The 19,992-nt window shown below is 39.4% G+C and overlaps 1 protein-coding gene across 6 annotated transcripts in view; it reads left to right on the forward strand.

Annotated features, from left to right (window-relative positions):
- PRPF4B (pre-mRNA processing factor 4B) overlaps positions 1-15,213 on the forward strand; it is a 44,141-nt gene extending 28,928 nt beyond the window's left edge. Inside the window, exons 8-19 of one of the 6 annotated variants that reach the window (XR_009555676.1) lie at positions 993-1,083; positions 2,498-2,645; positions 4,498-4,635; positions 5,703-5,856; positions 7,571-7,685; positions 8,557-8,708; positions 10,372-10,458; positions 11,377-12,144; positions 12,667-12,712; positions 13,242-13,326; positions 14,076-14,122; positions 15,032-15,213. Coding sequence is in view for 2 of the 6 variants with exons in the window: in XM_060244176.1 (XP_060100159.1) it covers positions 993-1,083; positions 2,498-2,645; positions 4,498-4,635; positions 5,703-5,856; positions 7,571-7,685; positions 8,557-8,708; positions 10,372-10,458; positions 11,377-11,580 (1,089 nt within the window). In the remaining 4 variants the exon portion in view is untranslated. Of the gene's footprint in view, positions 1-992; positions 1,084-2,497; positions 2,646-4,497; positions 4,636-5,702; positions 5,857-7,570; positions 7,686-8,556; positions 8,709-10,371; positions 10,459-11,376; positions 12,918-13,241; positions 13,327-14,075; positions 14,123-15,031 lie in introns of those variants that run through there. The other 5 variants (XR_009555674.1, XR_009555675.1, XR_009555673.1 and 2 more) reach the window with 5 other exon arrangements.
- Positions 15,214-19,992: the final 4,779 nt, after the last annotated feature.

A 19,992-nucleotide genomic window follows, 5' to 3' on the forward strand; every position in this document is an offset into this window, starting at 1 on the left:
GTAATGCACATTGGGGCCAAGAATCCCAGCTGCAAATACAAGTTGATGGGGTGTGAACTGGCAGAGACTGACCAAGAGAAAGATCTTGGGGTCGAGGTAGATAACTCACTGAAAATGTCAAGACAGTGGGCGTTTGCAATAAAAAAGGCCAACGCCATGCTGGGAATTATTAGGAAGGGAATTGAAAACAAATCAGCCAGTATCATAATGCCCCTGTATAAATCGATGGTGCGGTCTCATTTGGAGTACTGTGTGGAGTTCTGGTCGCCGCACCTCAAAAAGGATATTATAGCATTGGAGAAAGTCCAGAAAAGGGCAACTAGAATGATTAAAGGGCTGGAACACTTTCCCTATGAAGAAAGGTTGAAACGCTTGGGACTCTTTAGCTTGGAGAAACGTCGACTGCGGGGTGACATGATAGAGGTTTACAAGATAATGCATGGGATGGAGAAAGTAGAGAAAGAGGTACTTTTCTCCCTTTCTCACAATACAAAAACTCGTGGGCATTCGATGAAATTGCTGAGCAGCCAGGTTAAAACGGATAAAAGGAAGTACTTCACCCAAAGGGTGATTAACATGTAGAATTCACTGCCACAGGAGGTGGTGGCAGCCACAAGCATGGCCACCTTCAAGAGGGGTTTAGATAAAAATATGGAGCAGAGGTCCATCAGTGGCTATTAGCCACAGTGTGTCTGTGTGTGTGTATATATATAAATAATTTTTTTTGGCTACTGTGTGACACAGAGTGTTGGACTAGATGGGCCATTGGCCTGATCCAACATGGCTTCTCTTATGTTCTTAAAGTGCATTGATCAGTAAAACATGCTTTGGCAAACAATGTAGATTTGCTTAATTAGTATTTAGAAATATAATGCAATTGATACTTTTTATCTTGTTTTGTAGATCTTTAGTTCCACAGCCACAGATTAAGCAAAATCAGTTATTTAACTGTAGAACATGAAAAATAAGGCTAAATTATTGCTTTCTTTCAGAGCGCACGCCTTAGGGCTGCTGGCATTGGAAAAGACTTCAAAGAAAACCCTAATCTCAGAGATAACTGGACTGATGCAGAAGGATATTACCGTGAGTGTGGCTACTACACACTGAAATTGTTAAATTAAACTAATTGCTAAATGAGAAATTGCTAAATTAAATAAAGGCCAGCAAAAAAATGTTAATATCATGGTATCTCCTAAAGCAAATGTGTGATAGAATGTTTAAGTTTGAACTTTGTTCTGATTGTGTAATTTTGTAGGGCTTTCAGAGCATCTTGCAGCAGTGCCTGCCTATGGAATTGCATTGAAACGGTACAACAATTAAACAGCAACAGTTACAATATAACTTGTAATAACATATCATAATGTCATTCTTTTGTTAGCTTGAAGTGACTCCTGTGTACTTTACATGCTCTCAGCCTTTTCTGGAAATAATCATCAGCATGCTCCATATGGCTGAAATCCAAAGAATGAAGTTCTAAAAGAACACTAGCTGGGATCTCCCCAGGATGCACTGCTCTCTCACCCTGTAGGATGGCTGCGAAGGGTTCTGTTTCCAGTTTTGCAGCCATTCTTATAAGGGTTAAAGAGCACCAGCTATGACTGCTGTGGAGGGTAGACCTGTGGGGAATCATGGGAAAGGGAAAATTCCATGTATGTCCTAACCCTGTCAGTCTTACATTTTTTAAAAATTCCTGTTTCTTGTAAAAGTTCTGATGTTGGAACAAGCATCTCTTCCCTGGCTTTAAGGTGTTTTTTCAAATTAAATTTTCTACAAATCTTAAGGTCCTCCCAGGTTTGTAGAAGTACCACAATGTGTACATTTGTGTGGATTTTTTGATCCATGCTCTGGAGCCATGTTTAGAATTAGATTAAAAGACTTATTTAGTAGAGGAGGGAATAGAACATGGGAATTCTTATAGGGTTAAAGAGGACCAACTCTTTCCCCTATAATCTGTCTGTCTTTCATACTGAGAATCATGAACATAGTGCAATAGAATTTCAATTTCTCCCTGTGCCTAGTGCAGTAGGCAGTTGTATGAAATCACTCTCTGGTAGGTAATTAGACTCTTTATCAGGTTGACCAACCTTTTCTTTAATGAGAGCTACTTATGAATAAGGAAAATATCCCAGACTGCTGCTCCCATCCTCATCATGTATTACCATATTTGTTTTGTACTCAAAGCATGGTATGAACACTAAAATATAGAGCATAAAAATGAAATTACCTGCTAAGTAACACAAGGAAAAATCATACGAAATAAAAGCTATTTTTAAAAGCCCACTGTAGATCTATTTGTGATCTTTTCCTGGGTTTTCTAGAGGATGCACAAGCTACTCTGGAGCTACTCTGGACTAGCTAGTGAGCTGCGGTACTTCACTGGTGTTAGAGACCCCTGCTGAGTACAGTTATTTATATACTAGAAAGATTGCAGTATTAATTCTCCCACTGTCTTTATGTGCACTGCAAATTTCTGAAGTAATTTTTTCCTACTTTCTAGGTGTTAATATTGGTGAAGTTCTAGAAAAACGTTACAATGTATATGGTTACACTGGGCAAGGAGTTTTCAGTAATGTGGTGAGGGCCAGAGATATGGCAAGAGCAAATCAGGAAGTGGCTGTCAAAATAATCAGGAACAATGAACTTATGTAAGTAAAGAAGTCTTTTTCAATGTCATAAGTTATAATCAGCCATTTTTTGGGCTAGTAGTAATACCGCAGGGGCAGTAACTGAAATTTGTAAGGTGTACTGTGTTAATGAATAAAAATAAAGCTTGATAAAAATATTTGCATTTGTTTAGAATGTGACAGTCTGTAACAGGGATGTCCCAAGTTTTTTGATCCAAGGAACACATTGATAGTACAGAAATGGTTTGGGTGGGGAGGGAGGGGCAGGGTCTTCCCAGTTTAACAGGGACCATTGTCCCAATATTAATGAAAATTACGGTAAGTGTGGTCTCCTAGTCCCCCACTTATTTGGTACTTAGCCTTTCTGGCTCTTTGGTGTTTTCCTTCCTACCCCTACCCCTCTGTCTTGCTCATTCTGTCCTCCAGTGTTCTTTTATATGCTGCATTTATGCCAGCTTTCATAGGATGTGTAACCTATCATGAAATTTAAATTGCATACTTGAAGACACTGTACTGTTTAGCATCATCAATCAAGTGTTTATTGCTAGGTTTATGGGGGAAATAAATTGTGTGCTCTTGTCAGAGAACTGGACTACTTCAAGGTTTAAGATGCCCTCTTGAGCTACTCATGGCATTTTATTTTGTCAAATTTTATTTTATTTATTGTTACAGATTTTTTTATTTGTATTTCTGCCATCACAAAGACCACCAAAGCGGCTAATAATTTAAAACAGAGGCTCCCAACCTTTTTGGCATCAGGGACCGGTTTCGTGGAAGACAATTTTTCCACGGACCGGTGATTGTGGGGTGCTGGGGTTTTTGATGCCCCAGGCTTGCCCCACAACCTGTCCCTGCCCCCCCTCCAGGGTCTTTAAATGAGGGGTAGGTGAAAGTTGCTGCCGCGCCGCCCCTTCTGCCTGCCTGAGATCCGGGCGGATGAAAGAGGTGTTTCGTGGTGAAGGGTGGTGCTGTGCCTCTGCCTCACTCTGCGGTCTGGTTGCTAACAGGCCACAGACTGGTACTGGTCCACGGCCCAGGGGTTGGGGACCCCTGATTTAAAACATACATGATAAAATCACATGCCAGTACTGTGTGTTTCCATTCTTCTTTTGCTGTTCATAAGCAGCCTATTCATGAAAGAGGTGGGAGAAAGAGTTTGATGACTCTAGAAAAGAAAGAAACTGTGCCAGCCTCAGTTATAATAGACTCCGTTGTCATAACCTTGCCTTCTGAGCCATAACCTGAGCTCTGCCTGTTAAGCTCCATACAGTTGTTCCCTTATTACACCGTACTTGTTGCTACCTACACCTGATGTTAACACGGTGCTCCATAATCTTCCACATTTCTCCCCTGTTCTGATCAAGCTGATTATATTGCATTGTACCTTTACATCCTAACTTCCTTCTTTGCAACACCCCTCCCCACATCTCTTTACTGGGATATAAAGGCCTCAGGAATCTCCTTTCCTACTTGTATTTGACAAAGGAAGTACTGATTTTTGAAAGCTTATAGCCCAAAAAACTTGTTTGTCTGAGTTGCTTCTGGACTTGAATCTAGTCCTACAAAATATGGTGTGAGTTCCATTCCTGCATTTGCTTTCAAGTTACCATTGCATATTAGAAACTGCTCATAGCAGCCAGTTGTAGGGAAAGATAGCTCTCTGTCTCCATATTCTCAGTTGCCACAGGTTTGCCTTCTTCTTCTTCACTTTGTCCTCAGAATATGGTGTCACCTGCTTGTTGTTGTTGTTAGCTTTAGGTTGTGTAGATCCTTTTAGCTTTAATAGTACCATTATTGCTACTTTTCCCCCAAACTGTAATAGTTTTAGGCTCTTACACTGCTGCATTTTTACAGTAAATTAATCTCTTTTCAGGCAGAAAACTGGTCTAAAAGAATTAGACTTCTTGAAAAAACTCAATGATGCAGACCCAGATGACAAGTTTCATTGTTTACGGTTGTTCAGGCATTTTATTCACAAGCAGCACCTCTGTCTGGTATTTGAACCACTCAGGTGAGACTGGAAAAGTAGCTTTAAAGCATTCTTTAAAGTAATCAAAATTATCTTGTTAATCTTACTGCCTATTTTCCCCCCAAATAACTCTTTTTATGAATGTTTCAAAAATTGTTCTTCAGTATTTGATAAAACAAATTTGTGAATGAGTAGTATTCTCTATATTATAAGACAATATATTGGGAGAAAATAAGTACAGTGAACTGACCTTTCAAAAATGAAAATAATTCCACAGCCTATGAAAGAATAATAATGTCAAGATTGTGACCAACACAATAGAATATTTGTAGTAAACATTTTAAAAATTCACAATATACAATGTAGACTATTAAGTATTTTTCACATTAATTAATATTTGGGATTTTTTAAGCATTTAAATTTTACAACAACCAATTTTTCTTTTTAACTTACATGTACACATGGAGTGGGAGAATTAAAAGTGATTATAGTTTATTGCATTTGGGTTTTAAGTTCTGAAACAGAAGATTTAAAAAGTCATGTGTTACGCAAGTCAGAAAAGGTTGGATTCTGACATTCAGTGGGAACATTCGTACATAACCTTTCTTTTGCCATTAGAGAGGCAGTTCTCCATATGGACATGATGCTTTTTATTCTTAAAATAAAGAATAAAGTCCTATTTTATTTCAGTCCTATTTTATTTAAAGTTCTGTTTGAATGTATGCTAAGCGTGCAGTTACTGAAAAACAACCATAGGGTTCTTGATGCAAACTAACTTTAATGCAAATTTAATGTTAGATTTTTATACAGATCCTGTCAATAGTCAGCTTCTCAGTGGCCTGTTATAAGCAATATGAGAGCTGAAAAGTGTTTAAAATACATTAAAGGAAATTATCCTGATTGACCCAAATAATGAATAAATGTCTCATATGTTAATATTTGTAATGCCATGTATTGTGCTGGTTCCTAGGATTCCACTGCATGAGGAGGTCTTCCTCCCATGAAACTTTTTTGTTTAAGAGAATATAAGCCTGCTTTTTAAAATCATGTTGACCCCTTGTTTGTCTTTCCTTCCACCTTCTTCTGTTGTGTGTTTTGTCATTTAAAAGTATGAATTTGCGAGAGGTTCTGAAGAAGTATGGAAAGGATGTTGGTCTCCATATAAAGGCTGTACGATCATACAGTCAGCAGCTATTTCTGGCATTAAAACTTCTGAAAAGATGTAACATCTTGCATGCAGATATAAAACCAGATAATATTTTGGTAAGCAATATTTAGTTTTTGAAGAAATATACAGTAATGTACCTAAATGTTGCTCTGCCTTACCCCCCCAAAAATATCCATGCATGTGAAAACAATAATACATATTGAAAGATACAAAAACATATAAGAGAAAGTCAGGTTTTCAAAATTGCAAAATGAAGATTTGCCTTAAGACTGGTCTCTCTGCTGGCAATGTTTGACTGTAATGTCAAACCATGCTTTGGGCAGCTAATCTAAGAAGCTTGGGGTATACGCGCATGATATCTCCTTGCCTCCTCTTCCACTTGTGAATTATGACCTAATGCTTTCCAAATGTTCTGCAAACTGTAGCTTCCATTTATGTCTAAACAAACTGAAATTACTAGTCTAGGAAACCAGGATTCCAGACACTAGTTTGTTTGTGACAAAGTATAGTTTACTAAAAACTTGAAAAGCTCTTGGTATGTGAGTGGAGGCAAGATTGTGTGAGTAATTTCTAGGCTTCTTGTTCATATAGAACCATACCAAGTTTGGACTAAACCATTGACAGTTATCTTGACATACTAGAAAAAGTTCCTGTATGATGACTGATTCAGTGTGCAGCTACAGTTTATAGAGCCTGGCTTATGTGGGTCAGTTGCATTGTGTAGAGAGAATTCATGCTACTGCTTTCATCTGCTATTGAGAAAAGAACTGTAGCTTTCTTTATGGCTGTGGATGGATCCATTTTAATGCCGTTAGTGATTGCCTTGGCATCAGCTACTTTGCTATTACAGGAAACAGGGATGAGTAGGAAAGGGTTCTATACTGTGCCAGGACCTCTGGACTCCAAGACATATTTGTTTAAAAAAATCCATGCAGGAAAAAATTATATTAAGGCAATCTGATTGAATTTGTCATTCTCAGCAAATGCCGGTATTACTGTTTATTCTGTTAAAAAGGTGAAAGAACATAAATGCCTATAAAAATGATAGTCAAATCATCTGGGTTTCCAGAAATTGGTCTGGAACCTATCCCTATCCCACTGATCACTCTCCTCTGAGCAAAGTTCATTTATATATTAATTTGTTTATTTATTTTATTCAATTTATATCCTACCCTTTCCGGCAGAGCAGGCTCAGGGTGGGTTACATCATGAGTAAAACAGCTAAAAACACATGGATCATAATTAAAACAGTCAAATAAACAGCAGTTAAAACAGCATAACTTAAAAGCCCTGCCTCTGTAGCAGTGGCTTATCAGTCCAAAGACAATCAGATTACAGTATTTATACTTCATCTTTCCTTTTGACTCACGTCTGAAGTCTTCCTCCAACTTAAGTGGCTCTTCCTACAACGAGGCTGCTTAGAGGATGGTTGCATTTTTGAGATTTCTATTTGTAAAAAATGCTAAAAGCATAAAAAAAAAGCCCCGGTGCATCAGTCCAAGTGGTCCTTCCAGGCTAGCATATGTTTTCCAACAGTGGGTGGCCAAGAGTTCCTTTGAAGCCTCTGAGCAGGTCATATAACCAAATTCTTTGTCTGAAGCAGTTGGTATCCAGAGGTAATCTTCCTCTGAAATCAGTATTTTTTTCCAAATATAATGAAAGTTAAATATTAATGCATTCAAATATTTAGGAATGCTTGAAAAAAATTCATCTTTAATATTAAGTGTTGGTTGTTAGTATGCATAATATCAACATCATCACTTGAGGCTATAGTTCATGACCTGAAATAAAATGTCTTTTTTTTTTAAGGTGAATGAATCTAAAACCATTCTAAAGCTTTGTGACTTTGGATCAGCCTCACATGTAGCTGATAATGACATCACTCCATACCTTGTCAGTCGATTTTATCGTGCTCCTGAAATTAGTAAGTTAACCTGAAATGTTCCTGTATTCAAGTTCTCTTAATTATGTTAATGTTAGTTTATGCATTTTTAAAGAAAATAAGCATATATTTAACGGTTAAGGTGGAATTTTTATACCTGATAACATTTCTTGGTGCTTAATTAGATTTTTATAATTATCTAGTCAACTAGTGTGAGATGCCCGCCAAATGGTGGGAATGTGTACGGAAATGTGAACGTAAAGACAGGCTACAGCTGAGTGGGAGGGTGAGTGCCATTCACAACTTCCCTTCGCTCTTGCTTTCTCTTGTCCTCTTGCAGTCATCATCTCACATACCCTGCTGTCTCCTTCCCCCAAGCCCCTGCCACTATCCCTCCTTCTTTTCCTTCTTTGGTACCGTTGCTTCCTTCTCTTTTCATCTGCTCATCCCTGTGTTTATCAAATGATGGAGTTGCGTGTGGAATGATTGTATGCGTGACTGTAGGATGACCAAGATTTGGCCTCTCATAACTGAATGGACAGTTAGAGATGCCCACTCTATATATTATCTAATGAGCGGTGCAATATAGTCTGTGTGTTTTTGCACCATATACTTTCTGCTGTGCCCAACTGCCATCCCTTTCTACTTCCCAACCACTGTCTTTCAGAGTGGATAAGGCTGTAAGCGCAGTATACTGCAACATCAGATTCCTAACAGGACCAGAAGGGCATAAATTATGTGTAGATTTAACTACTGCACCCATCTTTCTTGAGTGGCCTAGATACTATAATCCATTTATTCTCTTTTTGTTTGTTTGTTTTGTTGTTAGCTTACCCTAGAAATGTGAGTGACCTTTAGTTTCAGTGTCTATTAGATGAGTGGTTTTAACTCTGAAATTGTTTTCCTCCTTCAGTTATAGGCAAAATCTATGACTACGGTATAGATATGTGGTCTGTAGGCTGTACATTGTATGAACTTTACACAGGAAAAATATTGTTTCCTGGGAAAACAAATAACCATATGTTGAAACTTGCCATGGACCTCAAGGGAAAGATGCCAAACAAGGTAAAGAAATAAAGTGCTTATAATCAAGTTTAGAATTTTTCCTCCTTTGATGTAGGAATCAGCATGATGTTTGAGATATGTTCTGACAATTGCAGTGAAATTAACTCTTATCTATACTGTTCCTTCAAAGCTAACTAATGAGAGGTTGCTTTTATGGTGAAACTTTCTCTCTGCAAAGAGTCCCAGACTGTAGTCTGAAGCCACATAATGCAGCAGCTTTGCTATGCCTGGATAAGAGAACTCCTAGGAACCCTGCATAAGCAGTGTTCTGATCCTCAGCCAGAAGCCAGGATAGAAATGCAATGAAGAATAATCCTAGATGTTTTTTTGAAATACATCACCAAGCACCTTGGCATCATTGCTCAGATCCTGCAATAAATCTGTTCACAAAAGATAATTATACCATCAAATGGGACTTTCTTTCCTCTTCATTACCACAGCCTGAGTCAGGGGTGTTAAACGTGTGGCCCAAGGGCCAGAGCAGGCCCCCAGATGACTCCTATCAGGCCAGGAGCAAATTACTGTCTGCTTCTTTCTTACTCTCTCTTGCTTCCTTCTGCGTCACAGCTTGCTTTGCTAGGCTTCCTCAATCACACAAGAGCTACACAGCAAATCCTCTATTTTCTCCATTGGCCGACCAGCACATGAAACAACTTAAGTACAAGATCTCGCATGTCCAGCCATTTCATGTTTTCCTCTGGGTCTTAGGCATTTTTGTAATGAATGTCAGTAAATCAAAAGTAGGTTTGCAACTTAGTATGCACACACTGAACAACACCTGAACAGCATACTCAAGATTGCTACACTATAGACATTGTCTATAAGAAGTGTCAGTTATCAGAGACTATTAAATAAACAAAATATTGCAAGAGTACTAATCTTTTTAAGCATATTATAAAAAATCTGTAATTGTGTTTGTGTCCTTTACCTTCACTACCTGGCGTTACATTTTATGATACACATGGCCTGGCCCGACAAGGTCTCATTTATGTCAGATCCGGCCCTCATAACAAATGAGTGTGACACCCCTGTCCTAAGTTATTCCTGAAATGTTGCCCCTGGTAACCATGTCCCCTTCCCTCTGGCATGATGGTGGAGGGAGCATTGGAGGTCTGTAGTAGGAAAAGGGGGGTATTGGTGAAAATCACCCCTCAGTTCTGTTATCAGAATGTTCTTGCAGGATCCTATCCTTCCTTGTTTATTAGCTTTTTAAAGTTAGGGGATCCCATTAAATAGAGGAAACTATTATGTTGATGATGATATTGGATTTATATCCCGCCCTAAACTCTGAATCTCAGAGTCTCAGAGCGGTCACAGTCTCCTTTACCTTTCCCCCCCCAAACAGACACCTTGTGAGGTGGGTGGGGCTGAGAGAGCTCTGAAAGCAGCTGCCGTTTCAAGGACAGCTCCTACGAGAGCTATGGCTGACCCAATGCCATGCTAGCAGGCGCAAGTGGAGGAGTGGGGAATCAAACCTGGTTCTCCCAGATAAGAGTCCCCACACTTAACCACTACACCAAACTGGCTATTTCATTTGTCGGTTTGCTATGTGAGTCTTGCAATGTTAATCAGTAGGTTTTCTCTTGGGATTAGTGTTTTCAATATTTTGACAGCGTGTGAATGTAAATCTAAGACAGTGTGTTTGTTACCTTTTTATTGGTAGATGATCCGAAAAGGTGTGTTCAAAGATCAACACTTCGATCAAAATCTCAACTTTATGTATATAGAGGTAGATAAAGTAACAGAAAGGGTAAGTCTGAACAACTCTGTGAGAATTATTTCATACCTTTTTGTATATAGAATTGAAATTTCTTTACTACCACATCTTTCGTTGTCAATTAGAAGGTTGCAGCTTTAATATGATGTGCTGGCTTTTGGAGTACTTGTGTCTTAAAATCACTGACACGTGCATTATACTTAGATTAATAGGCAGAAGTGACATGTTTTCCAAGAATTTGGTGCATGATCTACAGATTCTGTTAGAGATGACTACATACCTAAAGTTTCTGTTACAGGAAATTGATTTAGTGGCATATTCAACTATACTAATATTGCAGTTGTATTGTCAGATGAATTCTACACATAGATCTGTCTTAAGAGTATGCAAAAGGTGGACGTTTGGAGGAGTATATTGATTAGCGCTTACTTTCAGGCTTGCAGTTGAGCCTGTCACTTGTTATAAATTCTCTCTAGGTGGGTCTCCATTCTCTCATCTAATTATAGAGCAGCTGACTCTTTACATTAAGATGAGAGATGAATAAGCATGGGATGGATTTAAAGGTCTGTGAGAGCTCAAGGAATAGGACTTTCCCACCTATCCCCTCTGTCTCAGCCCACAACCCCTTAAAATTGTGCCTTGGGGGGTGCATCAGGAGCATAATTCTTCCACACCCATGTATGCATACACAAAATGGTAACCATGAAAGGCTTCAAGATACATTTCAAGGCAGTATCCATCAGTGGTTAGCAGAAGTAGAGCTGGCTGGATTTAGGATGAACGTTATAATTCTCCAGATAAGGTGCTGTAAAATATAGCATGGGAGCTGCATTTCGTTCATGAATGAGCTGTGTCCTTTGAAAATTGATGGCAAGGTTCTAAACTTTGTTTAGTCTTTTTAATGTTTGTAGAGATTTGGAAATTAAGTGCTTGGTTCTGTTGTTTTTCTAGGAAAAAGTAACTGTCATGAGCACCATTAATCCAACAAAGGATCTACTGGCAGATTTAATTGGGTGCCAGCGCCTTCCTGAAGACCAGCGTAAAAAGGTTCACCAGCTGAAGGACTTGTTGGACCAGATCCTTATGTTAGACCCAGCTAAACGGATTAGTATCAACCAGGCTCTGCAGCATGCCTTCATCCAGGAGAAAATTTAAATCCAGTGAAGAAGTTCAAAGGGTTTGAATAGTTATTATACAAAGACTGATGAAATTTCACAGCAGTTTATAAGTGTACATAAAATATATAAATAATTTCCCTGCAGAGTTGAGAAAGAATGGTATATTTGAATTAACACCGAGGCTGATATTTCTTTTAGAAATGTTAGAGTAAATCTTTGTCTCTAATGTGAAGATTTTTTTCACTGTAGAACTGTTTTAATTGCCAAGACTGCACAGAAGTACAATGCTAATGTATATGGTTGCAGTTCCTATAAACACACACAAACCCACATTATCTAAAACAGAAAATCTGTTCAGCAAGATCAGTAAGACCGGGTTGTTGATTTTAGTTTTTAACAGATTTGGCTTCATTTTTGTCTCTGAAAAATGGCCAGCATAAATGCTGTTTATATTACATTTTCCTAGGTGTGTGCGTGCAGGCCACAGCAGCATGCCCTTGGTGTAGTCAGTGCCGAAGGGGGTCTGTTCCTTCTTGAGCCTGCCCGCAGGGATGGTCTCCTCTTTTAAAGCAGGTTGTGTACAACTTTCAGTACACTGAAGGTAAGCTAAACCATCAACATCACTGGTGTTTAAGTTACTGTACTGGGACAACTGACAAATGAGGGTCAATAGCTTTGTAGCAGAATTCCCTGCATGTTTGATAAATGATCTTGTTTTTGTTTTCTGACATTACAACTGTGGCATAATTTCCCACTTCTGTTTGGTCATCACATTTAAAAAAATTGGGGGAGTGTGCACTTGATGGAGAGAGCGCCTTCAGTGTACTGTTTATTACCTTCATTTTTAAAAAATCAACTTGCTGTATATATAGACTTTATATACATTTTGTTAAATACAGTTCACTATGGCATAGACCCAGAGCTTAGAGAACAGTTTTCATTTCCTAACAACAAACATTGAACTCTGATTTTGAAAGTCCTGATCTCACGGCCAGATAGAAAACACCATAATAAACTTTTTAGCTATTTGTATGTCATTTGAAAATGTACTGCTTTATGCTAAAGGTGTTTTTAATTTGTTCATTGTTTTCATTATTTGTGATCATGTTGTCTTTCAATACAGGCATAAACCTTCCACTCTTGAACAAAGCAGCTGCTTTTTAAAAGCGGTAATTGCTTCTTTACCTTTTATTTCTTTTGTAAATGAAGCTTTCTTTAAGAAATGTGACTTTAAAGTGTTGTCTCTTGCATAAAACAGTTGACATTCACTTATTGTGAAGTGAAGATTGTTCTGCTGCATGTAAAGTGGACCATGCAGATTTCTGTATGTTTTCAGTATGCATCATTAGATAATAAAGTCTTTTGTGAACAAGGCATTGGTAGCCATTTTTAAAAGATTTCTTTTGTCTCCAGTGTTGCCGACTCAGGTAATCCATAAGAAGAAATCTTCATTTTTGATAGTCCATTAATTAAATCTGTTACTAAAAGATACAGTCCTTTGAAAATATTAGACTAATTTCCAACTTTGTCGTATAAATATCCCCATTCCCCCTCCCCCCCCCCCCCCAGCATCCTACAGATACTTGTCTGCTTTCATTGTAATGAAATTTATTCCTGTAGGTTTTGGGATTGGATACAGGTTTTAACTAATGCTTGTGCTGTTTTTCTTACTTTTCCTTTTTGATGGTGCTGAGAGAGACAAAGGAAGGCAAGTCACAGGCCACTCAACGCCTACTCCAGTGGGTCTGGTTTGCTGAGACACCAACTTCACCTTCCTAACAAGGTTATTTCTGACAGCATGTGTAGATAAACATTTAGCAGCAACGTAAACGATAGTTTGTTGTACATCGTGAGGATCCCCAAATCAGTGAATTCATTATTGCTGATCCAGTTCTTGGGTTAAAAGTGAATCTATTTTTGTACATTTTATGTATGTTCCACAGCTGTATGAAACCACAATTTTAGGTGCTTTGTAATGGTCCCTTAAATAGGATTTCTTAAACCTCATAGTTGCTTCCAACGTGCACAGTTTAGTGCAATCAGGCTTGCTGCTTGTGGAGTGCTCCTCGTGAGATGTTCTCCACGGCAACATAGTGAACCACAAAGGAGGCAGATTGTGGGTGATGTCACCTGCCTGCTTTGAACTTCAACCTCGTCTCCTCTTCTTCAGTTTAATGTTACTTTATGAGCAGTAAATTTATTTCTCTCTCAACTTACTTCAAAATATTTCTTGTTCGTGCAGGAGACAGAATGCAGCTTTGGCACTGGAAGAAGTAGATTACTTGATAGTTACTTGCACACAAAAGTAATGTGGTGCAGTGCTTTGATGACACTTCCACATCTGGTGGCAGTCTGACACAGATGTTGTACAATTCTGTTGCCTCCATCATGGTTTCATATCACTGTTATACAAATATTGAAAAGAACTGGTCATGTCAACTCCAGTAGCGGCAGCGTGCCTTATGCTACATAATTTTTAAACCATTCTCAAGAAAAACAAAGTTGCTTGTTCACTTGTTCTTTGTGTTGTAGGTGCCGTTCAAATGAAGATGATGGCAAACCAGAAGACATGAACAAAGGTTTCTGTTCTATAAAAGATATGAAAAACATTTTTCCATTTAGTTATGTCTATTTTTTTTCCCCCAGTTCACAGCACTCAGCTATAGGTTTCATTACACTCTTGCCACACTGGCAGATCTTAGCATAGTACTATCATGGCATTTTTTTAAAGATGTAAAAAGTTGTCCGTTTTGTTTTTGGGTAATGTGATTTTTCTTATAAAATAGAGGAAAGGCATGGAATAGTATGTTTTGAACATTTTATTGTAATATTTTATCCCCTTGTTAAAGATCAACCAAATATTAGGGTAAATTAGGATCACTGATGTGCTTTTTAAAAAGTATTAAATACAGCAGCATTCATTTGTTTCAGAGCATGCATTGTGTATGCTTTGACAGTGGAATAAATGTTACTACTGTTGTGGGTTTGTCAGGCAGGCTTAGATTCTTCAGACCCCTTATTCTTCCTGACCGCACATATTGTCTATGTGGTTGTGTGCCTGAAAGCCAACAGAGACTACAGAGACTATATAGATCTGTCTAAACTAGGTCTGTGTAGTCTAATCCAGATCCATGAATTTGGTAAGAAAAGGCAGGAAGGTGCTGGGGTTTTTTTTTTCTGTACAACTCTCTGACTTCCATCACAACATCTGTTACATTAAGGTTGACATGCACGCACCCCGGGGGGGGGGGGGGGGGAAGAGATTCGTGCATTGGCACTGTTCAGTCAAGTAAATATTCTTTTATAATGATGTAGCAGTTTAGGAAATGCATTATGGGAATTTTTTTTTGTACATATATTTTCATCACTGTTTTGTGCTACAGTATAGGTTGACATGCCATAAATGGTTATTTCTTGAATGATTTTGGTAAATCTGATGTGGAATCATCACTTTTCCTTGCTAATGATATTTTTCCCTTCCTGTGTAGGGTAAGTGGCAGAAAACCTGTGAGAAACATTTGCATGGATTGACTTGTGCTCAAGAGGCAGATCAGTCTATGAAAATATGAAAATGAAAATGCTGGTATCTTTGACGAGCTGTAATGGAGACTGGTGTATCAAAATGTTAAAGTGGTAGTTTACTTCAAGATAATAAAATAGCTTTGAAAATTATCTGTTAAGATTTATTTGTAATTTTTATAAAATTAATTCAGTTAAGAAATCTGTAAATGCTGGATTTTTTAAAATATTAGACACCCAGGCAATCTTAGGGATTGGTTCAAAGGAAGGTCACTATATTGATTCGCTACTTCTTTGGACTCTGATTCCACTTGTGAAAGAGCCACCACAACCCTCTCCCTCACAAGCAGCTAAACAACAATAATTAATCTTTTTCTCCTGCTCCAAATCTGAGTTGGCAGTTTAGCTTATTTAATTCATGTGCACACTTTTCTTTTGCTTAAGACAGTGGCTTGCTATCCAGAAATATTCAGATTTTAGGTGCCTTCCATGACACTTGTGGGCTTAGGACCACGTTTATAGTTTTTAAAAACACATTTTAGTTCTCGCTTTGATTGTTTATCTTTCATCTCAATGGTTTTGCAGGTGTTACCACATGGGGGTTGCTAATTCAAGGTCATCATTAACAGTTTGTTTTCCATGGGTCCTTTTCTCCTTTTATATTAACTCTTAGATCTTGCTTTCTCAAGTAATTGCTTTTTGTGAAAGCATTGACTCATTCATTGGTGTGACTTAAAATGAAACTCATATATAACAGTATCTGCTGCTTACACGAAGGAAGGTCATATAGTACTGATAAAATAGGACTTGAAGGAAGTGTCCTGTCAAACTTTCTCTTGCAAGTTTATATAAATGTCAGTCTCTTTAGAAACCGAGTTGAAAATGGCTCAGTGCTCTCATCATCAAGCAAGCCTTCTACCTGAACATTTTTGTGCTCTTAACTTTTCCGTTCTGGTAACAGAGATAGTCTTTTTCAATTTTTAAGCACAATTGTTTCCAGACTTGTTTTCTGTGTGCTTGTGTATGTTTTATTTGCCAACTGATGGGCAGCATTTCATGCATCTGATGGAGTGGGCTTTTACGTCAAAACTTATGCTGCAATAAATCTGTTAATCTTTAAAATACTACAAGACTCTTGTTTTTGTTCAAGTAACCCTCATTCTTCCAGTATTGAGTTACTAGCAGAAATGTTCTGTTAATAATTAGAGTGCCATACTAGGTGTGGTAGCATCCCCACGTCTACCACAGGGACACCTCTGCCTTTCTAGGTATGCATTCTCTCTGCAGCTGCCACCAGGGAGAGGGATTCTGCTCGAGACCATGACTAGGAGACATTTGTTTCTGCTGTCTGTGTGCTGTTTTCAGGAGCCCCAATGCCAGGGAGTTAAGATCTTGAAAATGGCATGAGGGGACAGCCAGTTTGGTGTAGTGCTTAAGAGCATTGGACTCTAATCTGGAGAACTGGGTTTGATTCTGCACTCTTCCTCCACATACAGCCAGCTGGGTGATCTTGGGTCAGTCACAGCTCTCTCTGAGCTCTCTCAGCCCCACCTACCTCACAGGGTGGTTTTGGGGAGAGGGAGGGAAGGTGATTGCCAGCTTCTCTGAGACTCCTTTTGAGTAGGGAATGGTTGGGTGTAAAACCAACTCTTCTTCCTCACCATGCCACAGTCCTGATTAGGATTGGACCTCTGTCGTTTTTATAAACAAGGAATTTTATCTCTTAAATGGCAGAGGTACCTGTTACATATAAGCTGGCTACGTAAAGTGCTGTTGTCAAGTCTCTGAAAAGTCTTTGCCCTATAAGGAATTCAATAAGAAGAATTGATAATTTGTGGGAGGATCAGAGTCAGCAGAATGGCTTTTTTGTTTGCTGTTTTTCATCTACTAAAATATACCCATAGGTTAAAGCAATGTCTAAACTATTCATGTAGACTTTCACAGACTTCTAAATTATCCTTGTGGAGAAACATTGGTATGGATCCTACCTGTATCCTACCATTTCATTGAGTAGAGTTTATTCAGGCAAAGGAGACTTTATGCGACTTAAGTGGCTCTTCTGTTGGAGGAAGAGCCACTTAGAGGGTGGCTGGATACACCCCACTGCTTGCAGCCACATTTCTGTCCCATATTGGAGTTTGGACAGATCTGTAGCAGTCCCAGGATTCTGCCTGGCAAAGCTGCACTTTCCCTTACTCCTGTGTTACTTTAATCTCTTTGGGTATTTCCAGTGCCACTTAAAGGCCGTGCCTCTTTGCATCTTCTGCTTCACACTAGCTACTGCAGTGATCTTGTACACAGTATGTTAGTAGGTGGTGCTTTTGAAGACGACAACTGCAGATTTATACCCCATCCTTCGCACTGAATCAGAGTCGCTTACAATCTCCATGATCTTCTTTCCCCACAACAGACACCCTGTGAAGTGGTTGGGGCTGAGAGAGCTCTTCCAGAAGCTGCCCTTTCAAGGACAACTATGAGAGTTGTGGCTAACCCAAGTCCATTCCAGCAGCTGCAAGTGGAGGAGTGGGGAATCACACTTAACCACTACACCAAACTGGCCTTGCAGGACTTGTAATTAATTGGCCACTGGAGATTGGACTGGCTGTGCAGATTTTTAAAAAATATTTCGGCAAAAAAATTGCTGCCGAAACTACATTTAAAAAAAAAAAAATTGCAGAGCCAATCCAATCTCCAGTGGTCAATCAAAAGCCATACTAGGCAAAATCCCAACTTGGTTTCACCCACATTCTAAAAATGTGATGGGTGCCTGGATAGGTGTCAGCAGGTGCCACAGTACTCGTAGGTACCAGATTTGGGACCTCTGCGTTTAGACGATTGAGTGCCCATCCATAGAATATATTCCTTGAACAGAGAGAACTCTGGATTAGGGGGAACAGTTCAAGTTAGTCTTTCCCCCAATGTCTGAATTTTCTGTATGAGGGATTTTTGAAGCGTGGAACAGCGCAGTCACTCACGAGAGCTCCCAGCAACCATCTGAAGTGATGATATGCGGTGTCAGACTTGTTTGCTAACTAAAAATTCCATCTATGGCATTGGGTGTCAGTGTAACATAAATGGGCAGCATATTAATATATCTAATTCCCAGATGTGGCTCCATCTTTGGAATCTTAGCTCCAGAGACTGACGCCAGGGACAGAAAAGAAAGATCTTTCTGCAAACTTAAAACCCCAGGTTTACGGAAAAACCTGAAATCTTTTTTAAGGGAGGGTGTTAATATTCCCCAAAATGATAGCAGTAACTTTAAAAAAAAAAAAAAAGAATGCCCTCCGTGGGAGTTGCTAGGCAACTACAACCTTATTGCCAGCCCTGTTGGGGGGCTTTTGTCAATAAAAGGTGGGAGCAGGGCACTTTCCAGGGCGGTTTTGGCCTTTCAAGGAAGACTGTTGGGCCCAAGCCTGGCAGCAGCCACAAGATGGCTTGCTACCAGCTGTCTTGCATAATTCAGCCAGGCCCAGCTGCTTGCTACTGTTCAACAGCAGCTACCCTATGAAAACCAGTGTTGCAGGGTGGTTAGAGTATGGGAGTAAGATCTGAGAACCAGGTTTGAATCCCCATGCTGCTGTGGACACTTGCTGGGTGACTGGGCCAGTTATACATTCTCGGCCTATCCTTCATCACAGGTAAATAATAAATTGAGAGAAAAGGTTGATGGGTAAAAAAAATGTAGTCTGGAAATGTAAGGATGTTGCAGATGCCAGGAGGAGAAAAAACATTGGGGGTGGGGGATATGGGAAGCTGAAGTGCCCCCTACAAGTCCCTGTGGGTTCCCCACTACAGAACTGGGCCCCAGCCCAACAGCGAGAACCACACAACCAGGCCATAGCTTTCCTGGGTAGGAGCTGCCAGAGGGAAAAAAATGCTGAAGACAGGCCCATATAAAGCCGTGTCGAGGAGAAAAGGAAGCAAAGGAAGGGAATGGAAATGTGTGTTACATTTCCTGTACTGCAAAAAGCACTGGTTGTAGTGTGTTCAACAAATTATAATTTTAATCAGTATCTACTGCCAGTGTCCCAAGAGAATGAAAACCACAAATTGCAAACTTTCATTTGGTTTTCAACACTTCATATCAAACCCCTTGAGTTTTAGGTAAGCTATAACCATCTATAGGCTTTAGAATAATTTTTCCCTCAACAATGGAACCTACTATGGAATATGTTTGTTTCTTAGGGCAGATCCCAGTGTGAAAGTGGGATATTGCTGCTTTTGTTATCCACATTCAGACGATAAAGAGGCTGGTCCCCTTCCCAATTGTAAACAATTTGATATCCTGTAACAGCTGCTCTGTCGTGGTCAAAAATCCAAATGGTGACTAACACATGAAAATTCACTGCCACAGGAGGTGGTGGCAGCTACAAGCATAGACAGCTTCAATAAGGGATTGGATAAACATGGAGCAAAGGTCCATCAGTGGCTATTAGCCACAGGGTATTGATGCTCTGTATTCTTGGGGGAGAACAGTGGGATGACTTCTAGTGTCCTGGCCCCACTGATGGACCTCCTGATGGCACCTGGGTAAAAAAAAACCCCGTGTGACAAAGAGTGTTGGACTGGATGGGCCATTGGCCTGGTCCAACATAGCTTCTCTTATGTTCTTACATGGTCTCAGCACAGGTATGCAACCATTTTTTTTCCACTGCTAAACAGGTATTGAAAGTAGTAATCATCCAATGGCAGGTGGATAGACCGCATTGGTCTTGTCAGCCACCAGCGAGCCTGCAGCAGACGTGGACTACTGCACCCTTCTTAAATCTTCGTTCGCGAAGTCAAGCCGAGAGAGAGAGAGAGAGGTGGATAGTAGTGTGTCTTCCATTTCTAATATCTATCCCTCAGATGAATGGCAGTGTCAGAGCAATTAAACTGTTCACTGTCCAGAAGTACACTCAAGGTGTTACATGTGAATCTTTTTCTG

The sequence above is a fragment of the Heteronotia binoei genome, chromosome 7 (assembly GCF_032191835.1).
Source record: "Heteronotia binoei isolate CCM8104 ecotype False Entrance Well chromosome 7, APGP_CSIRO_Hbin_v1, whole genome shotgun sequence".
NCBI classification, from domain to species: Eukaryota; Metazoa; Chordata; class Lepidosauria; order Squamata; family Gekkonidae; genus Heteronotia; species Heteronotia binoei.